Source organism: Aythya marila (assembly GCF_965140915.1).
Source record: "Aythya marila genome assembly, chromosome: 1".
NCBI classification, from domain to species: domain Eukaryota; kingdom Metazoa; phylum Chordata; class Aves; order Anseriformes; family Anatidae; genus Aythya; species Aythya marila.
In genome coordinates, this window is record NC_139042.1 from 125,355,513 (window position 1) to 125,373,062 (window position 17,550).

Sequence of the window (17,550 nt, forward strand, 5' to 3'; positions counted from 1 at the left end):
TGGATCATGGAATAGACCCAAGAACTGCACATGAAATGGCATAGAATTTTGAGCCCTTCACTCTCAACCTCTGTAAAAATTACCAGGTCTCATTGCTTATTACATGTTGTGCACTAAGTGGAATTGATTTTCCCATAAATCTGGCATCACAAGTGATGCCCTCTCTCACATCAAGATGACATTCTTTTGGAAAAACGGTACTGTTTGTAACCTCTTACTATGTCTTTGCAGCCTTGCTGGACTCCCAGCCACAGATAAAGCCTGCTAATGGCTTTGTAAAGTTATCTGATACCTTTAGTTAGCAGAGAAGAGCTAACAGGTGCTTGTGATCTGTCCAAACTATTATTCCAGCTCCCCACTACGTTATTATAACGTTCCCTCCCCCAATCTACTCCTAACATATGATGTCAGCCACATTTAAATGCCACCAGTTATTTAGCTCTGCTTTCAAATCATGGCAAGATTCTGTTTTTGTTGATGAAATGGGACACGTAATGTCCACTCTCTGGGTGCATTAAGTCTTCAAGGAGCATCTTGCCATCTCTTTTTCTTACTGTGAAAATTCCTCTGAATTCTCTTAGAACCCTTCCAGAATTTGAGACCCATGGAGTAAGGATGGTTTAAACATCATACTTCAACTCGTTCAAGCTGATTCAAATGGACTCGCATGAGCTGAATGCTGTTAAGTATCTTTTTCTGGTGACCAACCAGGGTGATTCCAATATGCTGGATATCTCTGCAAGAGAATAGAGGGTGCAAAAAGTGTTAAAACAGGCTTGTTACTCTGCACATTCCCAGTCCCTTTCCCTGTAACTACATATCAATATATGTGGATTTCGCCATTGTCTGAGAAGCACTTAACAAGACTTCTGCTTCTGCTTGGAAAATGTGTGTGGGTAGAAGGGGTGTGGGCATAACTCTGAAGGTTATGATACAAAAAGAAGCTTTCTCATGGATCCTGTCTTCTGCATAACACTTCAACCTAGCAGGGGCATGGCTACTTCTACAAATCCCCTGTAAGTGCTTATTGCCTATGTCAGCTCTCATGAACATTCTGATGTTACAGTCTCTCTATAACAGTGACAATATGTTTTGTAGTCTACATGGGACAAGTTCTAATGCTAATAGAAACAGATTGCACATATACAGTGGTATGGAGGGCATCCAGGGGCCCTAATAAAATGCAAGAAAGAGTAGCTACTTTTCTCTGTAGTCTCTCTCCCTTTATTACGCATATATATTTTCAGATAGCCCTTAATCCATACCTCTCACTTTCCGCATAGTATCTCCTTCTTTCTGCCTCTATACTTACTCCAGAGTCATGCGTGATATGACATCGAATGTAATCAGACCAGCCTGGTCAAAATTTTCCTTGTAACGACCCATCTTGATGGCATCCAACCACTCATGGGCATTGCTGAGTGAAAGGAAATCTGGAGGGGAGTTGCTCAGGAGAGGCTGAGATGGTCTGCAAAAGAGGCAGATTCTAAAAACCCCAGTTACCAACATCAGTTGACAACACTTGTAAGGTCAGAGTTATGAGAGGGATACCATACAGTGGAGCAAAATTATTATATTTGTTCTTCATGACCTGATTCCTAAAGTCCCACCTTGATGGCGGAATGTTTCTAGATTATCTGTCTTCCCTATTCTGTCTAAAAACAATCCATCCAACTTAAGCAATTGATCTTTCCTTCCCATTTTATACTCTCTCTGGCATGAACACTTCTTGCACCAGATCTTTCCACACTTCCTGGGTCTAGACCTGTCATCTGGGTTAAGAGCTGCAGTGAGGAGGTTTCCAAGGCACAAAGATGAGACCCTGTACCTTTATCTCTGTGACTAGCTACCCCTCTCCAGAACGTGCTCTTTGGCTCTGCAGGTAACGTAGGAGACAGGGTGTCATTTGGGCTCCAATACAAACCAGGTGTAACAGAGCAGTAGAAAGCCAGATAAATCACTAGCATTTTCTACTTTTCTTGGCATCTGAATCTGCCCCAAAGCAACTCATAACTCGCTTTCTGTGCTGCTTCTAGTAAACTGGGCATTACCACACACTTCTCCTTGCCCTTGGATGTAGTGTATTGCAGTGGGCCAAGTTTTATAACCATGGCAGAAGTCCTCCAGGCCACCAGGATTAATTCCATCATCAGTCCAACAGCTATATAATTGTGGCTCCATTTACACCTCTACCCCAAGACTTCTCCTTTGCTGACCTCCTGCCTCCATCAGGCTGCAAAATGCAGATGGGAAAATGTGGGATGCAAGCTGCAATTTTCATTAGTTTTAGCTAGAGAATTTCTTTTCTCCACAATCTAAGGTCTTCTCATCCTTCATCACCTCTTGCAATCACAGAGTTTTGTGAAATCATTCATCCTCTCCATCCCCAAAGCTCCCTCACCATATCAAGATCTTTCTCTCTCTTCACATTCAGCACTTACAACGCCTAATTCATCCTCATCACTCACTAAGTGTATCAAGATATACAGTTCTTCCAACCATCCCCTGCAAATTTTCCTTTCTTAATTGATCTCAGCCTCAGAAGAAAGGATTGGAAAAATGTCTGATTCACTACCTTCCTTTCCGTATGATGCCTATCCAGAGACATGTACTATTTTACACTAAATCATCATCTCACCTGCTGCTCCCGGTTCCGGTGGCTTTGAGAGCAGATGGCTTGCGGATCATTTTATCTAGAGCACTAACTATTTGTTCAAATTTGGGTCTCTGGACCCGCTCCTTCTGCCAGCAGTCAAGCATCAGCAGGTGCAAAACAGTTGGGCAGTCCGGAGGTGGTGGCAGGCGATAGTCCTGGTCAATAGCATTAATTACCTGCAGGAAAAGAAGAACTAAGTTTTATCACAGTTGGGAAAATAAAAGACAAACAAGCTTCAGTCACTTGGCAGTGTATGACTTTTTTTTACTCAAATTGAAACAGAGCAGAAAGGTAGATGCACATTCCCACCATTTCCCAAACTTACATCCTGATTGGACATATCCCAGTAAGGTCTCTCACCATAGGACATCACTTCCCACATGACAATGCCATAGCTCCAGACATCACTGGAGGAGGTGAACTTGCGATACTGGACAGCTTCAGGGGCAGTCCAACGGATGGGAATTTTGCAGCCCTAGAAAGCAGACAGGGAGTAACCAGAATGTTAGTGAGATAAGAACTACCAGGGAAAATGACATCACTGGCCTGGTCAGAGGCCAGTAGCATGACACAACTCTGAAACGATGTGCCAATTCAGTAATGTTGCCTTGTAGAAATTGATAGTTTAAATTTAAACTATGCCAAAGGTTTCTACCTTGTTCTACCTACACATGAAGATGAAAAACAAAAAAAAAATAAATAAAACAACAACAACAAAAAAAACACACAACCAACCAACTAACCAAAACAACAGAACCATGCCCCCTGACAACTACAAATCCTTAGCGTAATGGAATTTGACTCTTATAGCTCTTCTTAGCAGCGTTAGAGAAGTGGCAGATAGTCAAATCCTCCTGAAAGTCTCAATGATTTGGAAATCTAAAACCATGTAAAATAAAATAGAACAGAATAGAATTGAACAGTTCAGCTGGAAGGAACCTACAAAGATCAAGTCCAAGTATCAGACTATTTCAGGGCTACTCCAAAGTTACAGTGTATCACTAAGAGCATTATCCAAATGCCTCTTGAACACTGACAGTCATGGTGCATCAAACACCTTCTTAGGAATTCTGTTCCAGTGTCTAACGACTCTATAGGTAAAGAAGTTTTTACTAATGTCTAGTCCGAACCTCTCCTGACAGAGCTTTGAGCCATTGCCACACGTCTTGTCACTAGAAGCAACGATGAGCACTTCCCTTCCACCCCTCCTCAGGAAGTTGTAAAAAGCAATGAGGTCACCTCTTAGCCTTCTTTTCTCCAAACTAGACAAACCAAATGTCCTCAGCCACTCTTCATAGGACATGCCTTCCAGAGCTTTGATCAGTTTTGTTGCCATCCTCTGGATCCATTCAAGTATCTTAACATTCTTTTAAAATTGTGGAACCCAGAACTGCATACAATATTCCAAGTGAGGCCGGACCAATGCAGTATGTGGTGAGATAATCATACCACAGAATCATAGAATGGCTTGGGTTGGAAGGGACCTCAAGAACCATCTAGTTCCAACCCCCCTGCCATAGGCAGGGATGCCACTCACTAGATCTGGTTGGCCAAGGCCTCATTCAGCCTGGCCTTGACACCTCCAGGGATGGGGCGTCCACAACTTCTCTTGGCAACTTGTTCCAGTGCCTCATCACCCTCTGAGTGAAGAATTTCCTCCTAACCTCTAATCTAAATCTCCCTTCTTTTAGTTTAAAGCTTTTACCCCTTGTCCTGTCAATATCCGATTGAGCAAATAGTTGCTCTCCATCTCTTTAATAAGCCCCCTTCAAGTACTAAAAGGTTGCAATGAGGTCACCCCAAAGCCTTCTCTTTTCTGTAGGCTGAACAGCCCCAGCTCTCTCAGCCTTTCTTTGTAGGAGAGGTGCTTCAGCCCCTTGACCATCTTTGTGGCCCTCACATAATAATTAGAGGATATCACATCTTTTGACTGTCTGGCTACGTTGTATGTAATGCAACCCAGAATACAGTTTGCCCTCTTGGCTGCCAGGGTATACTGCTGGCTCATAGTGAGCCAACTGTCAACCAGCACCCCCACATCCCCTTCTTCAGGGCTTCTCTCCAGCCACTCATCTCCCAGTCTGTGCTTATGTCTGGCATTACTCAGTCCCAAGTGCAGAATCTGGCATTTGTTCTTGTCAATTTTACAAGAATCTCCCGTCTTATAGCATTTTTATAGCATCTTCTCATAGTATTGTGATGGTCCAATGTTCCAGTCTATCTAGATCCCTCTGCAAAGCTTCTTGTCACTCAAGAGAGTCTGCAGCGCTTCCAGGTTTAACACTGCCAGCAGTTTTAATAAGGATGCATTCAGCTCCGGCATTGAGAACACTGATAAAAATACTGAACATAACTGGACTCAAGATTGAGCCTTGGGGAACAGTTCTAGTGACTGGCTGCCAGCCAGATATAATTCCTTTCACTGCAGACATTTGAGCCCTACTGTTAAGCCAGTTCTTCACCCAACATACCATGTACTAGTTCATCTCACAATTGAACAATTTGTCCAGAAGGGTACTGTGAAAGGCAGTATCAAAAGCCTTACTAAAATCCAGAAAAACTACAACTGCTGCCTTCCCTTCATCTGCTGAGCAGGTGATCTTATCACAGAAGGAGATCAAATTAGTAAGAAAGGACTTTCCTTTCATGAACCCGTGTTGGCTGGGCTTGATGATTGCCCTATTCTTTAAGTGTCTTTCATTGGAGTGGAGGATAATTTTCTCCATAATTTTCCCAGGCACTGAAATTAAACGAACAGCACTGTAATTTTCAGGGTTTTCTTTCATGCCCTTCCTGTAAATTGGGATAATGTTGGCTAGTTTCCAGGCAGCAAGGATCTCCCCAGCTTCCCAGCATTTTTGGTAGATAATTGAGAAGGGTCCTGCTATAACATCTGCTAAGCAGGTGTAAGTACTCCAGGATGAATCCCAGCAGGCCCAATAGACTTAGAAACATTCAACTGATACAGCTGGTTCCTTATAATTTTGGTGTTAACAAATGGAAAGTTGCTGCTTCCCCAGTCATGGTTGTCCTGTTTTCAGCTGGGATAGAGTTAATTTTCTTCCTAGTAGTTGGTATGGTGCTATGTTTTGGATTTACAATGAGAATAACGTTGATCACACACTGATGTTTAGTTGTTGCTGAGCAGTGCTTACACTCAGTCAAGGACTTTTCAGTTTCTCATGCTGCCCTGCCAGCGAGGAGGCTGGAGGTGCACAAGAAGCTGGGAGGGGACAGAACCAGGACAGCTGACTCAATCTGGCCAAAAGGCTATTCTGTACCACAGCACATCATGCTGGAAAGTAAAAAGGGGGGGACTTGGCTGTGGGGGGAAGACCGCTGCTCCACGAGGTCTGGCTAGACATCAGTCAGTGGGTTGTGAGTGATCGCTTTGTGCATCACTTGTTTTGTGATCCTTGCTTGTTAAGTTACTAACTTCATCCAGTAATAGTCCAATATTTTCATTAGACATCCTCTTGCTATTAACATACTTGAAAAAGGACTTTTTTATTATCTGAAATATCTGTCTAGTTTCAACTCTGGTTGAGTTTTTCTCTTTTATGTTTTCTTCCCACAAATGTAAATTGCTGCTCTGTAATCTTCCCATATGGCCTGACCTTGCTTTGAGAGATCATACACTTTCTTTTTCTACTTGAATTCCAAGAGAAGTTCCTTGTTCAGTCAAGCAGGTCTTCTGCCCTGCTTACTTGACTTACAACTCAGTGGGATTGCCAGCTCCTGTGCTTTTATAAGGTGGATCTTAAGAAGTACCCATCTCATGTGGACCTCTAAGCCCTCAAAAGCAGATTCCTAGGAGACCCTGCTAAATAACTCCCTGAGCAGTTTGAAATTTGCTCACTTAAAACCAAAGGTAACAACTTTACTGACCATTTTCCTCATTTCATCAAAAATTTGGACAAGGTCCATAAAGACAAGACCTACTGTTCCAGAGATTTCTTTAATTGCCTATAAAATTACTCATCAGTACTATCATCCTGACTGGGTGAACTACAACAGAAACCTATGATAACATCTGCTTTATTGTCCATGCCCCTTACCCAGAGGCTTTCGACCACATCATTCCTAACTGAAAGGGCTGTACTATCAGACCTCTCCCTTACACACACTGCAACTCCTCTATCTCATCTGCCCTGCCTATCTCTCCTAAACAGATTATAGCCCTCTGTCTCAGTACTCCAGTAAGGGGACTCCTTCCACCAAGTGTCACTATTACCAATGACATCAGAGATCTGGGAACAGACTGAATTTTCAAGTTCCTCCTGTTTGTTTCCCATTTCTCTTTCAAAGAGTTCTCTTTGTTCTACATGCATTGCTGTACAGGCATTTCAGATGGGCTCCCAAACCCTCAGTGCTCTCTGGACAGGCATAAATGCTCCCATGACTTGCCTACAGCATTCCTGGCAGTATAGCTTTCCCCCATCAATCCAATTTAAAGCCCCCTCAATCAGTACTGCTAGCTTACAGGCAAATAAACATTTTCCCATCTAGATAGATGGATCCTGTCAGGTCCCAGCAGACATTGTGTCTTGGAGAATCTGCCATGGTTACAAAAAAAACAGAACTGTAGCAAAGGCACTAGTGTTGGAGACAGATGTTGATATCCTGAGCTTGCTTGTTCCTTACAGTGTCTTTCACTTTACTAGGAGGATAGAGAAAAACACTACCTGAGCACCTGAATCCTTTTAGTAATCTTTCCCTTTTGATTGACCTGAAACTTCTTGATGCACCACCAATATGATGGTACATAAGCAAAAGAGCAGGAGTGGGTAATACTCTGAAGGCTGTACTAAGTTCTTCAGTACTCTAGTGACCTCCCTGAGTGCTGGAAAGGCAACAAAATTCTCTGAAAAGACTATCCTGTCTGCAGATGGGTGCATCATTTCCCCTCAAGAGGGAGTCCACTACAACCATAACTCATAATGTAAACAATCAAAACCTGCAACTCCAACAACAGACAAACTGAGTAGGTTTTCATTAAGTCTTTTTTCTTTCTATCTCAACCTTACTGACTTGCAGGTATAACCTGACAAATGAAATGACTGAAGTGTTAGTTCTTCAAAACACACAGATCTAAAACATATCTCTCCTTTCACTGACTGAATTCTTCTTAATCCCCTGCATATTAAATGGTAGTTTCAACCCACCTGTTACTCTCCCCCATCTGCCCCCCACTTTTGTAGTATGTATAACAGGCACCTTAATTTCATAGGCAATAAGTTAATTTGGTGGTTTGTAGTAAGCCCATACATATTTACACTGGTTATCTTTTCCATACAACAAAAACCACCCCCCTTTTTCCTTTAAAGGTGGTAGCACAGGTTTCAGTCTCTCCTTCAGTCCTTTTAATTTCCTGTAAGAAGCCAATAAAAGGGAAAAGATAACCAGTTTATGTAGTTTGTCCTATTCACCATCATTCCATAAAGAAATGCACTGATATTCCATGCTTGCAGCCCAGAAGTCCAACTGCATTCTGGGCTGCATCAAAAGAGGTGTGACCAGCAAGTTTAGGGAGGTGATTGTCTCCCTCTACTCTGCCCTTGTGAAGCCCCACCTGGAGTGCTGTGTCCAGGCCTGGGGCCCCCAGCACAAGAAAGACATGAACCTGTTAGAGCGAGTCCAGAGGAGGGCTACAAAGATGATCAGAGGATTGGAGCACCTCTCCAGTGAAGAAAGTCTGAGAGAGCTGTGGATGTTCAGCCTGGAGAAGAGAAGACTCCAGGGAGACATCATTGCAACCTGTGAATACTTAAAGGGGTCTTATAAAAAGATGGAGAGTGAGTTTTTGCTCAATTAGATAATGATAGGACAAGGGGAAATGATCCTAAATAAAAGAGGACAGATTTAGACTAGACCTTAGGAATAAATTCTTCACTGTAAGGGTAGTGAAGCACTGGAACAGGTTGCCAAGAGAAGTGGATGCCCCATCCCTGGAGGTGTTCAAGGCCAGGTTGGATGGGGCCTTGGCCAACCACATCTACTGGGTAGCATCCCTGTCTATAGCAGAGGGTTTGGATTTAGATTGTCTTTGAGGTCCCTTCCAACCCAAGCCATTCTATGATTCTATTTCACATGGCAGAGTGGATCAGATACTCAGTTACAGTTCTCTGATGGTTTGGAATAGACAGCCCACAAAGTAGAAGGCTCCATCCTACTGGTCTCTCTGGTCTCAAGATGGACTAAATAGGGTGCACCAAATCAAGGAGGAACACAGAACAAATTTATAGACGACAGCACTGCAGTAACTCACTCCACAGTAGGAACTCACCAGAGCTCCAGTATAGGTAGGATTTGAAGCATCATCCTCCAAAAAGCGGGACAAACCAAAGTCTGAAACCTTGCACACGAGGTTACTGTTGACCAAGATGTTACGTGCTGCCAGGTCACGATGCACATAGTTCATGTCTGAAAGGTAGCGCATGCCAGATGCAATCCCTCGTAGCATTCCCACCAGCTGTAACACACTGAACTGTCCCTCCTTTTGCTGAAAGTGAAGAGGTAGACACAGGCTTTCATGACCACAGGAAATGAAACCAACAGGGAAGACTAATAAAGAGCACATTAATAAGGTGGATTTATGAAGTTAGAGAACATACATCTTCAGATAAACTCTAAAGGTTCAAGAACAGCAAACAAGGAAGGAAAATGGCCTTAAGGCAATGAATCTCAAAGTCAGGCATTGGTGATCTACTTCTGAAGACAGATCTCATATTGTAGACATATTATCCTTTAGCATCTTATATCTAGTCTCTTATTAACTACTAAGATGGCTAAATAAAGGGGAGCAGGCAAACCTGTTCTTACTTTTTTGAGATCTTTACAATGAGTTCTATTTTTTATACAATGAGTTCATGTGCTCTTCAAAATGTACCTGCCAAAGTAGTTGGGTTGAATTACCATCTGAATCAATAAAAAAAGAAGTGAAGCATCTATACTACAGAAATGTTGTATTTTTGTTTCATTATTAAAACAAAAACAAACAAAAATAACATGCTGGAGACTCTGAGTCCAAGAATAATGACGAGTTTATTTACTTGAAGTCACCTGAAAACATTCCATGGAATTAAGCCTGAATAGTAGACAAATTTTGGAGTATGTACATACGAACTAGAAGGCCATGTACAAAGATAAACAGTTTAATATCAATGAGTTTGAAAGGTCAAAAATAATGCAGAGATCTTATATGATGCGTGAGTATTTGGAATATTTTCATCATTTTGGTACAAAACCACTTAGCCTGGTAATTTGCTTTTATTTCTATTGGACCTGCAGAGGGCAATTGAGAACTTGTAGTGATAGGGGAAGAGGAAGGGCAGTCAAAACTATCAGAATCAAGAATGGCACACCGCAAGGTGAAGAGGTAACAGTTGTGGGGGACTCTGGTTGTTGTACCCTGAGGAAGGAATCCAGTGATCCATTATCCATGAACTCTGTAACAATCATGACTGGTCGGCTCTTGGTGACCACACCCTCCAGACGGATGACGTTGGGATGCTCAAATTGCCCCATGATGCTGGCCTCACTCAGGAACTCTCGCCGCTGCTCATCTGTATAACCTGACTTCAATGTTTTAATAGCTACTGTGCATTCACGTTTCCCTGGGTGTTTTAGGCGCCCAAAGCACACCTCTCCAAATTCTCCTGTCGGGGGGAAGAAACACACCTCAAGTAAGGAAACAGAGCAAAATGTTTAGTCAATTGCACTAAAACATTCTAATATGGAAGGCTCCAAGCACCGCTTGGAAATATAGTTACCAGGACAATTTGGGTCAAGGTAAAGTTCTCAATAAAGGCTCTGAATTCAGTCTGGTCAGGTTCAGGTTCAAGGTTCAAAATGAGGAATTCAAATGAGTCTTTGAAGGGTGTTTTTAAATTTGATTTGGAGCCAGCATCTGAGTTTAAGCAGGTTAAGATGAATTTTGCAAAAATTAATGTTAGCTATCCTGAAACACTTGACATGTCATGGTTGGGTACACTTCAGGACAGTAATGTGTCAGGTATCAAGGAAGGCAAGAAGGTGCTTCAAAATCTGGAGATGCTCACACTACCTGATCCAATGACCTCCTCAATCTTGATGAAGGACACATCAATTTCCTTGGCAAACTCTCGAATAGCTTCATTGGGATCCTCATAGGTTGAAGGATCAATGTAGTATTTTACTCCAAGTCCTGCAGTAGAGGAGACAGCCCAAAACATCACCAGAATAAGACCCTGAGAGAAATGGGTGTTAGTGACTCCTGAAGAGATAGGCCTTTGGCATCTGTTGCTCAAGAACACTTACCTCGTGTACTGATATACTGCTGCAGGCGGTCTGTATATGGAGTCTCCCGTCTTTTACTGCAGGACATAAAAGAAAGGAATGTCAAAACACATGCAAGTCTCTCTTAGGATGTTAGGGGAAGTTTCTCAGTGCAAGACTCAGAGAATCTTTGAATTCAGCAATATAATATAAGTGTTATGATCCCGCCCATCTCTTCATAACCAGTGCTAGCTTGTTTTCTGTCTGGTAGTTTTTACACTATCGTGTAACACTTTAGACATGACAAATGATGTGGAATTCAGCAGTATCCTGAAAAAGAAAATTGCAGTTTAATGTTACTGTCTTGGAAGTCTTCTTGGTATTCAGGTTAAATTCGTATTTTAATTTCATTTAATTACTACAAATTATTCTTTTCAATACTAATAGAAACTATTTCCTGTGATGTCCTTTAAGTTCTTCAGAAACATTCTAAGAACCATGTATTCAAATGACAACTGCATAAAGCATATAAATTCCATCCCACAAGATTACTTCTTCATTTATCTTCCTTCTCGCCTAACAGCATTTACTTTGACTATTCTTTTATTATGGTACCCAAAACCAACCACGCAAAAACAGATGGACAGAAATCTGTTCTGTGATCTATACACAAGCAGATCAGAATAGGTACAGTCTTTATTGCTGTAATATTTATTGCAAATAAGCATCTAAATTACAGTAATCATACGTGATTCTCAGCACTGGCACTTCTCAAATTTTGTTATTCCTTTAAATATGTGTTATTCAAGTCATTCTTTCCCACATGATCTAGATGTTTTCCAACTTTCACCTTATTCTTCTTCTGCTCTTAACATTGTCTATTTTTCAGTCACTTCCTTTGTTCACAACAATATTTATAAGCAGCTTTTTTTCTCCCTGAAGATGTACAATTCATGCTAGTTTACAATATTTTTAAAATCATGTTAATTATACCATTGATATAATTATGCCATTGATATACATAATTCATTGTAAATCAAACCCTGTTTTCCTATAGTATTCCTGCTGTATACAATAATTCTTGCCCATTCATATACTTTATAATTTCAGCACAAGATCTTCAATCTGATTCAGTTAGCAACTGAAGTCAGAATTTCACGAAAGATAATGTTATCTGTCTTTACTAAGAGATCTAATTCTATCATTCTATAAGGAAGCTATATATTATTCACACATGTGGAGCTTATTTCTTAAAATTCTGCTACAATTCCCAAACCACAGATATTTCTATCTTCAAAGTCTGTTCTTTCTGCTGTTGAAAGAAATTGGCTTTACTGGGGACCCATACCTACAAGCTGTAACTGTGCTACTCTGTCAGGTCTACATTCAGGTTTTTATAGGTCACCTGACATGTTAATGGTTTGGTATCATAAAAACAAAATAAAACAATTAGCTAAAATAGGTGTTTCACATTGTGTATTGGCTGGACAATATGCACCAAAACTAATTTATTGTATTTGTTTCCACATATATTCTGTCTTTTCTGACATTTCATATGGACTTCATTTCCTACATCATCAAACTTCCTTTTCTTGTCAAAGACAAATTTTAAGTAGAAATTTGATATATCTACTTTTTCTGAATCACTATTACATAATCCTTTGTGTATAAATTAAACTATTTTTATGACTTTTCTTATTTATGTATATACATTTACAGAAACCTATTAATGTTGTCCCCCAACACAGATTTGCTAATACTAATTTGCATCTTTTTTAGAAAATATATGCTTTATTGAGTTGTGCACATAATATCACATTCCCAGCTGTAAGAAATTGTATTTTAACAGCTCAAAGCTACAAAAGGAGGCAACAGTGCAAATATAACAATATTTGGTAATTTTCTCCTTTCCAGAATGAAAAATATTAACAGTAAATACACACAAATGGAGAAAACAAATTAATATCAAAAAAAAAAAAATAAAAAAAAAAATGAAGAGAACAAAAAAAGAAATTACTAAAACTAGATGTCACTTTCTAAAGTATTTATACCTTTCTTTAGTTCAACAGACAAATCTAAAATGTTCCACTTGCGCAGAGGCAGAGTAGACAAGACACAGAAATCCATTATGGACAGTCTGGGAGATTAAGTTCAAACTTCAATAAATTCATGAAGTAGGTGATGACTGTTTCTTTTCTTTCCCCTCCACCTCCTCAGCCATTGTTTACTTTTGTTCGTCTAGGTATCTCTGCTAGCCACCTTTACTTCTCTTTGTTTTTAAAACTTCTGCCCTGCTCTCCCACTGTGACAGACTATTTTTATATTGACTTGTCTTTTTTTTTTTTTTCTTTTCTTTCCAAAATGGAAAGTGGTGTTTGATTTCTTTAACACATATTTCATGAGTCTGTGTTCCATGGAACCATGTAAAATGTACAGCTTTTATTCTTCAGCAAATGAACTACAGACTCTCAGTCCTTGGTTAAAGAATAGTTTGCAGTTCCTCAGCACCTTCTTAATTAATGTATCTAAATATTTACTCCACCAATGCTTCATCACATCATTTCATTCTTCACTTGCTTGATTACAATGTAATTTGCAGTCACTTCTTGACAGTGATGCATTTAAACACCTTTTGATCACCAGCTTTATAAAGCTTCCATTGTGTTCTTAGTGCTACCTAGACAAATCTTAGCTAAGTACATGAGCGGTTTACCAAAGGAGAGGCTTCTGACAGGGGTGCAATGGGGCAGGATTTTTCCTTAATTAGAAAACGTCATCTCAAGGACATCTGAATAAATGTAGATTGGGCTGTTTCCCATGGGAATGGATTATGAAGCCACGGCAAGAAAGTTCCACTGTCTAGGGTGCAGGCACTGGCACATGAGAAAATCAAGGAATTCACCTCTTGAAGATGATGGCAAGGATGGCAATGGCAGCAATTACCAAGAAGGCTAGACCACCAAGTGCTGAGCCCACGATAAGTGGCAGTCGGTCCTGCACCATCTCCGAGCGCTCCCCTAGCAAGGAAGACACACACATACACACACAAATGCAGAAGACAGGAACAATTAGAGTTTCCCATCTGGTCACCTAGGAGTCACCCATAATTCCAACCCTATCAGACCTTTTGCTTCCAGGCTAGTCCTAGTAATTTAGCAAATGTTTGTCTTGATTATTGCTCTGCCCCTGCAATTGTGCTTCTCCAGTGCTTTCCTTCCTATTTCTGAAAAGCTAGTACTCCATCTCAAAACACTTTTCCTTGTCCACTGACATGTGACTATCAATTTAAGTGTAAGCCAGTTCTAAGCCTGGGCTTTGATCTTATTGTCCCCTATTGCTTTAGCTTTATGAGTACAAACGAGTGTATTTGATACAGACCAAAGGGCATCACAAGGCAGTATGTAGGTCTCTGCATGAATAGATGGTGATACTATTAGATAGATGGTAAGGTTCTGTGTATATGTTCTGTGTACTACTTGCCTTAAGACTTTCAGAGCATTCATCTGTAAGTTGTGCTGTGACAGCTGGAGACCAAACTAGAGCAGTATATAGTGCTATGCACTCTAATACCCTTGTAAAGAGAGTTCTACTGACACACTCTGCTTCCTGCTGATCAGAAGCATGGAGGTATATGAGAACAAGGAGTAGGGCAGGGGAATATGGAAGTAGCATTGGCTAAGGGAATGTAAACAATATGCTCTGACACCATGAACTTTCTTTGACAGAACAAATCCATATATGCAAATTCCAATATACAGACACACAAGTTGAGTAGTAATGTCTGGTAGCAGTCCTCCCAGAGAATATGCTAATACAATCAGTGACATACACTAGTGAAAGACAGGCATGTGCAGATCTGAGTACACTTACCTGCCATTAGAGTTTGAAAATACATCTTTCCACTGTATGGACCATAGCCCACTGCTGTTCTAGCTCGTACTTGGAAGGCATAGATCTTGCCTGGGCTCAGATTTAATATGGTGGCCATGTTAGTTTCACTAGTCAAGGTGAATGAATTATCCTCATCTTCTGCCTGTGAATGTCAGTGACCAAAAAGGAATGTGAGACTTTTGCCCATTAAGCTGGCTTTTCTTATCAAGGAATGCTAGTTTCCATGTGGGTCCAATGATATTTGAATCCATTACAAAGTATCCCAACCCCACTTGATATTCTAGACCTGACTTCCTCACACACTATTCACTGCTTCTTACTGCTACTTCTCATTCCCTTATACCTAGGTTCATATATTTATAATCATATATTCACATACATTTATATGAGAAATCAGATATAGGGAATGGGAGCTTGTCTTAATGGTTCTATGGACCTCTTTCCCTTAAATCAATTAGGAGTCATGAAAGATGTGAATAGAGAACAACTATATATTTGTCATCCTGTAATTTCAGCACATAAACATGTAACTTGGATCTGCCACTTAGTAAATGAAAGAGTGCATTCCTCCACCCAAAATTTCTTAGAGATGTTCATCCAGGCATAAATTGGGACACAGAATTTCCCTCCACAAATAAAACACAGGATGTTGCAGTGAGTAGAATTTTAATATAGACATCTGGAAACTTGATGTCCTTCCACTATTTTCTGTATCAGGTGGTACTAAACTTACACAGTTGTTTCAACTACAGCTTTTTAGCTTAGCTACATGTGTCTTCTCCCTTTTTAACATCATCCCCAGATGGTCCCAAGCTGGGAAATGCATATGGACAGATGTTATAACAATATAACTATGTATTGTGGACTTCTGTGCTTGCTATAGTTTGTTCTTCCCTCATAACTGGAGCATTTTATCTGCCTTATCCAGTCTGATCCAAGAGTTCATCTACCAGAAAGACTTCCCCTTTTTCTTTTGCATAACAGCTATATAACAATCTGCACTGCATCACTCTCTTCTCACCTTGTCAAAATAGCGTAGCTGATAATCCAGGATAATGCCATTGGGCTGGTCTGGCTGAGGCCAAGACAGTGTGATGCTACTGGTAGTACGACTCACTTGATGCATCATAGGGACTGCAGAGGGGACTGGAATGAAAGAGAGGAGAGATTGCAAAGAGAAAACGTTAACAAAGACCTGTAGTTGAATATTTATTATAATGAATTCAAAAACTTAGGTCAAACTCTCCTTTAATTTCCCTTAATTTGCATTATGAAATATTTCGTAACATAACGAGAAGAAACCCATCTACAATTTTACTCTACTGAGAGATACAGTCAAAGACAGCTCATGGAAAAAATGAAGAAACTCACATCTAACTGATCATGATCAGGAGTTTTGATGGTATACAATGTAGCTGGAACATTATTTTGGGCTTCAAAATTTGAAAATTTTACATGCAAGATGAATCCCTGATTGACCATTCAATGCCACTGCCTTGCTCAAGGATCATGCTTGAATAAACAATATGATAGAGGCAAGAGCAAAAGCAGAGCACACCACTTCTTTTAAGCTTCTCCCCAAGACTGTAATTCTTTCCTGGGGGGTGGGTGGGAGAGGAAGAAATATGCCTGCCTGAGCAACAGAGGTCTTTCACTTCCACATCACTGTTACAAACTAGAAGATGTCAAAGGATGAGGTGACTGATGAGTTAAGGAACAGACTTTGAAGTATTCCTCCATTCAGTGGTTCCAGTTCAGTTGCAGATCATAAAGAATGAAAACATCTAATTTTCACAGCCTGATCTAAAGGCTAGTTCACACTAGTTCCTGAATCTCATGCCAATTCCCTGCAGGACTGTTACCTAGATGGCAAAATTACTGTTGTATTTGAGACTCTTGGTATCCCTGCAAGTCATTAAGCCACAGAAGTCCAGTCTGAATGGGCTTCTAATCAACACTATGGGCTGGAACCAACAGCTCCAGGGCCAGAGTCACTGTTAAGTGTGTATGTATAGAAGCTTCACACGCGGTTTTACTGTCTGTTCTTAAAAAGCATGGTAAATTTCTGTTTTAGTGAACAGGCCAGCTTGATATACTACACAGATGGAGCTGTCAACCTTCTATATTCTACTAGGATATTTAGTGCATAGAGTCTGTGTCAGATACTAATTATAGTAGGGAAAATTCAACTTTCCTTTTATGGTGGTTTTACTCAGCATGGCAACTGAGCTTCACCACTACTGCTCACTTACTTCCCCTCGTCAAAGGGAAAGGTGAAGAAAATATGATAGAAGGAGCTCAGGGGTTGAGATAAAGATAGGGAGATCACTCAACAATTATTGTCAAGGCCAAAACAGACTCAGCACAGGGAGATTAATGTAATTTATTAACTATTACTAACAAGCTAGAGCACTGAGAAACTAAAAACAAACTAAAAACACTTTCCCCCCACGCACCTTCTTCTACCTCCACCCCACAAGTGGCGAAGGGGAACAGAGCAGAGAACAGGGCCTGTGGTCAGTCTATGATGCTTCGTAACTGCCGCTCCTTCACAGTCACTCTCTTCCCCTGCTCCAGCATGGGGTCCCTCCCACGAGATGCTGTTCTTCCCAAACTGATCTGTACTGGGTTTTATGTGGCAAGGTTTTGGTAGTGGGGGGCTGAAGGGGTGGCCTCTGTGAGAAGAATCCAGGAGCTGCCCCATGCTAGATAACAGCTAGTTTCAGCTGGCTCCAGAGGAACCTGCT

The 17,550-nt window shown here is 40.8% G+C and overlaps 1 protein-coding gene across 1 annotated transcript in view; it reads right to left on the bottom strand.

Moving 5' to 3' along the window:
• Window positions 1-627: 627 nt before the first annotated feature.
• EPHB6 (EPH receptor B6) overlaps window positions 628-17,550 on the bottom strand; it is a gene marked incomplete at its 3' end in the record, with an annotated part of 56,887 nt that continues 39,964 nt past the window's right edge. The window contains exons 6-16 of the mRNA XM_082764188.1: window positions 15,825-15,949; window positions 14,783-14,945; window positions 13,815-13,929; window positions 10,955-11,010; window positions 10,722-10,841; window positions 10,067-10,314; window positions 8,943-9,158; window positions 2,982-3,131; window positions 2,639-2,832; window positions 1,313-1,468; window positions 628-736 (exon numbers count right to left, since the gene is read on the bottom strand). Of these exons, the coding sequence (XP_082620314.1) occupies window positions 628-736; window positions 1,313-1,468; window positions 2,639-2,832; window positions 2,982-3,131; window positions 8,943-9,158; window positions 10,067-10,314; window positions 10,722-10,841; window positions 10,955-11,010; window positions 13,815-13,929; window positions 14,783-14,945; window positions 15,825-15,949 (1,652 nt within the window). The remainder of the gene's footprint in view (window positions 737-1,312; window positions 1,469-2,638; window positions 2,833-2,981; window positions 3,132-8,942; window positions 9,159-10,066; window positions 10,315-10,721; window positions 10,842-10,954; window positions 11,011-13,814; window positions 13,930-14,782; window positions 14,946-15,824; window positions 15,950-17,550) is intronic.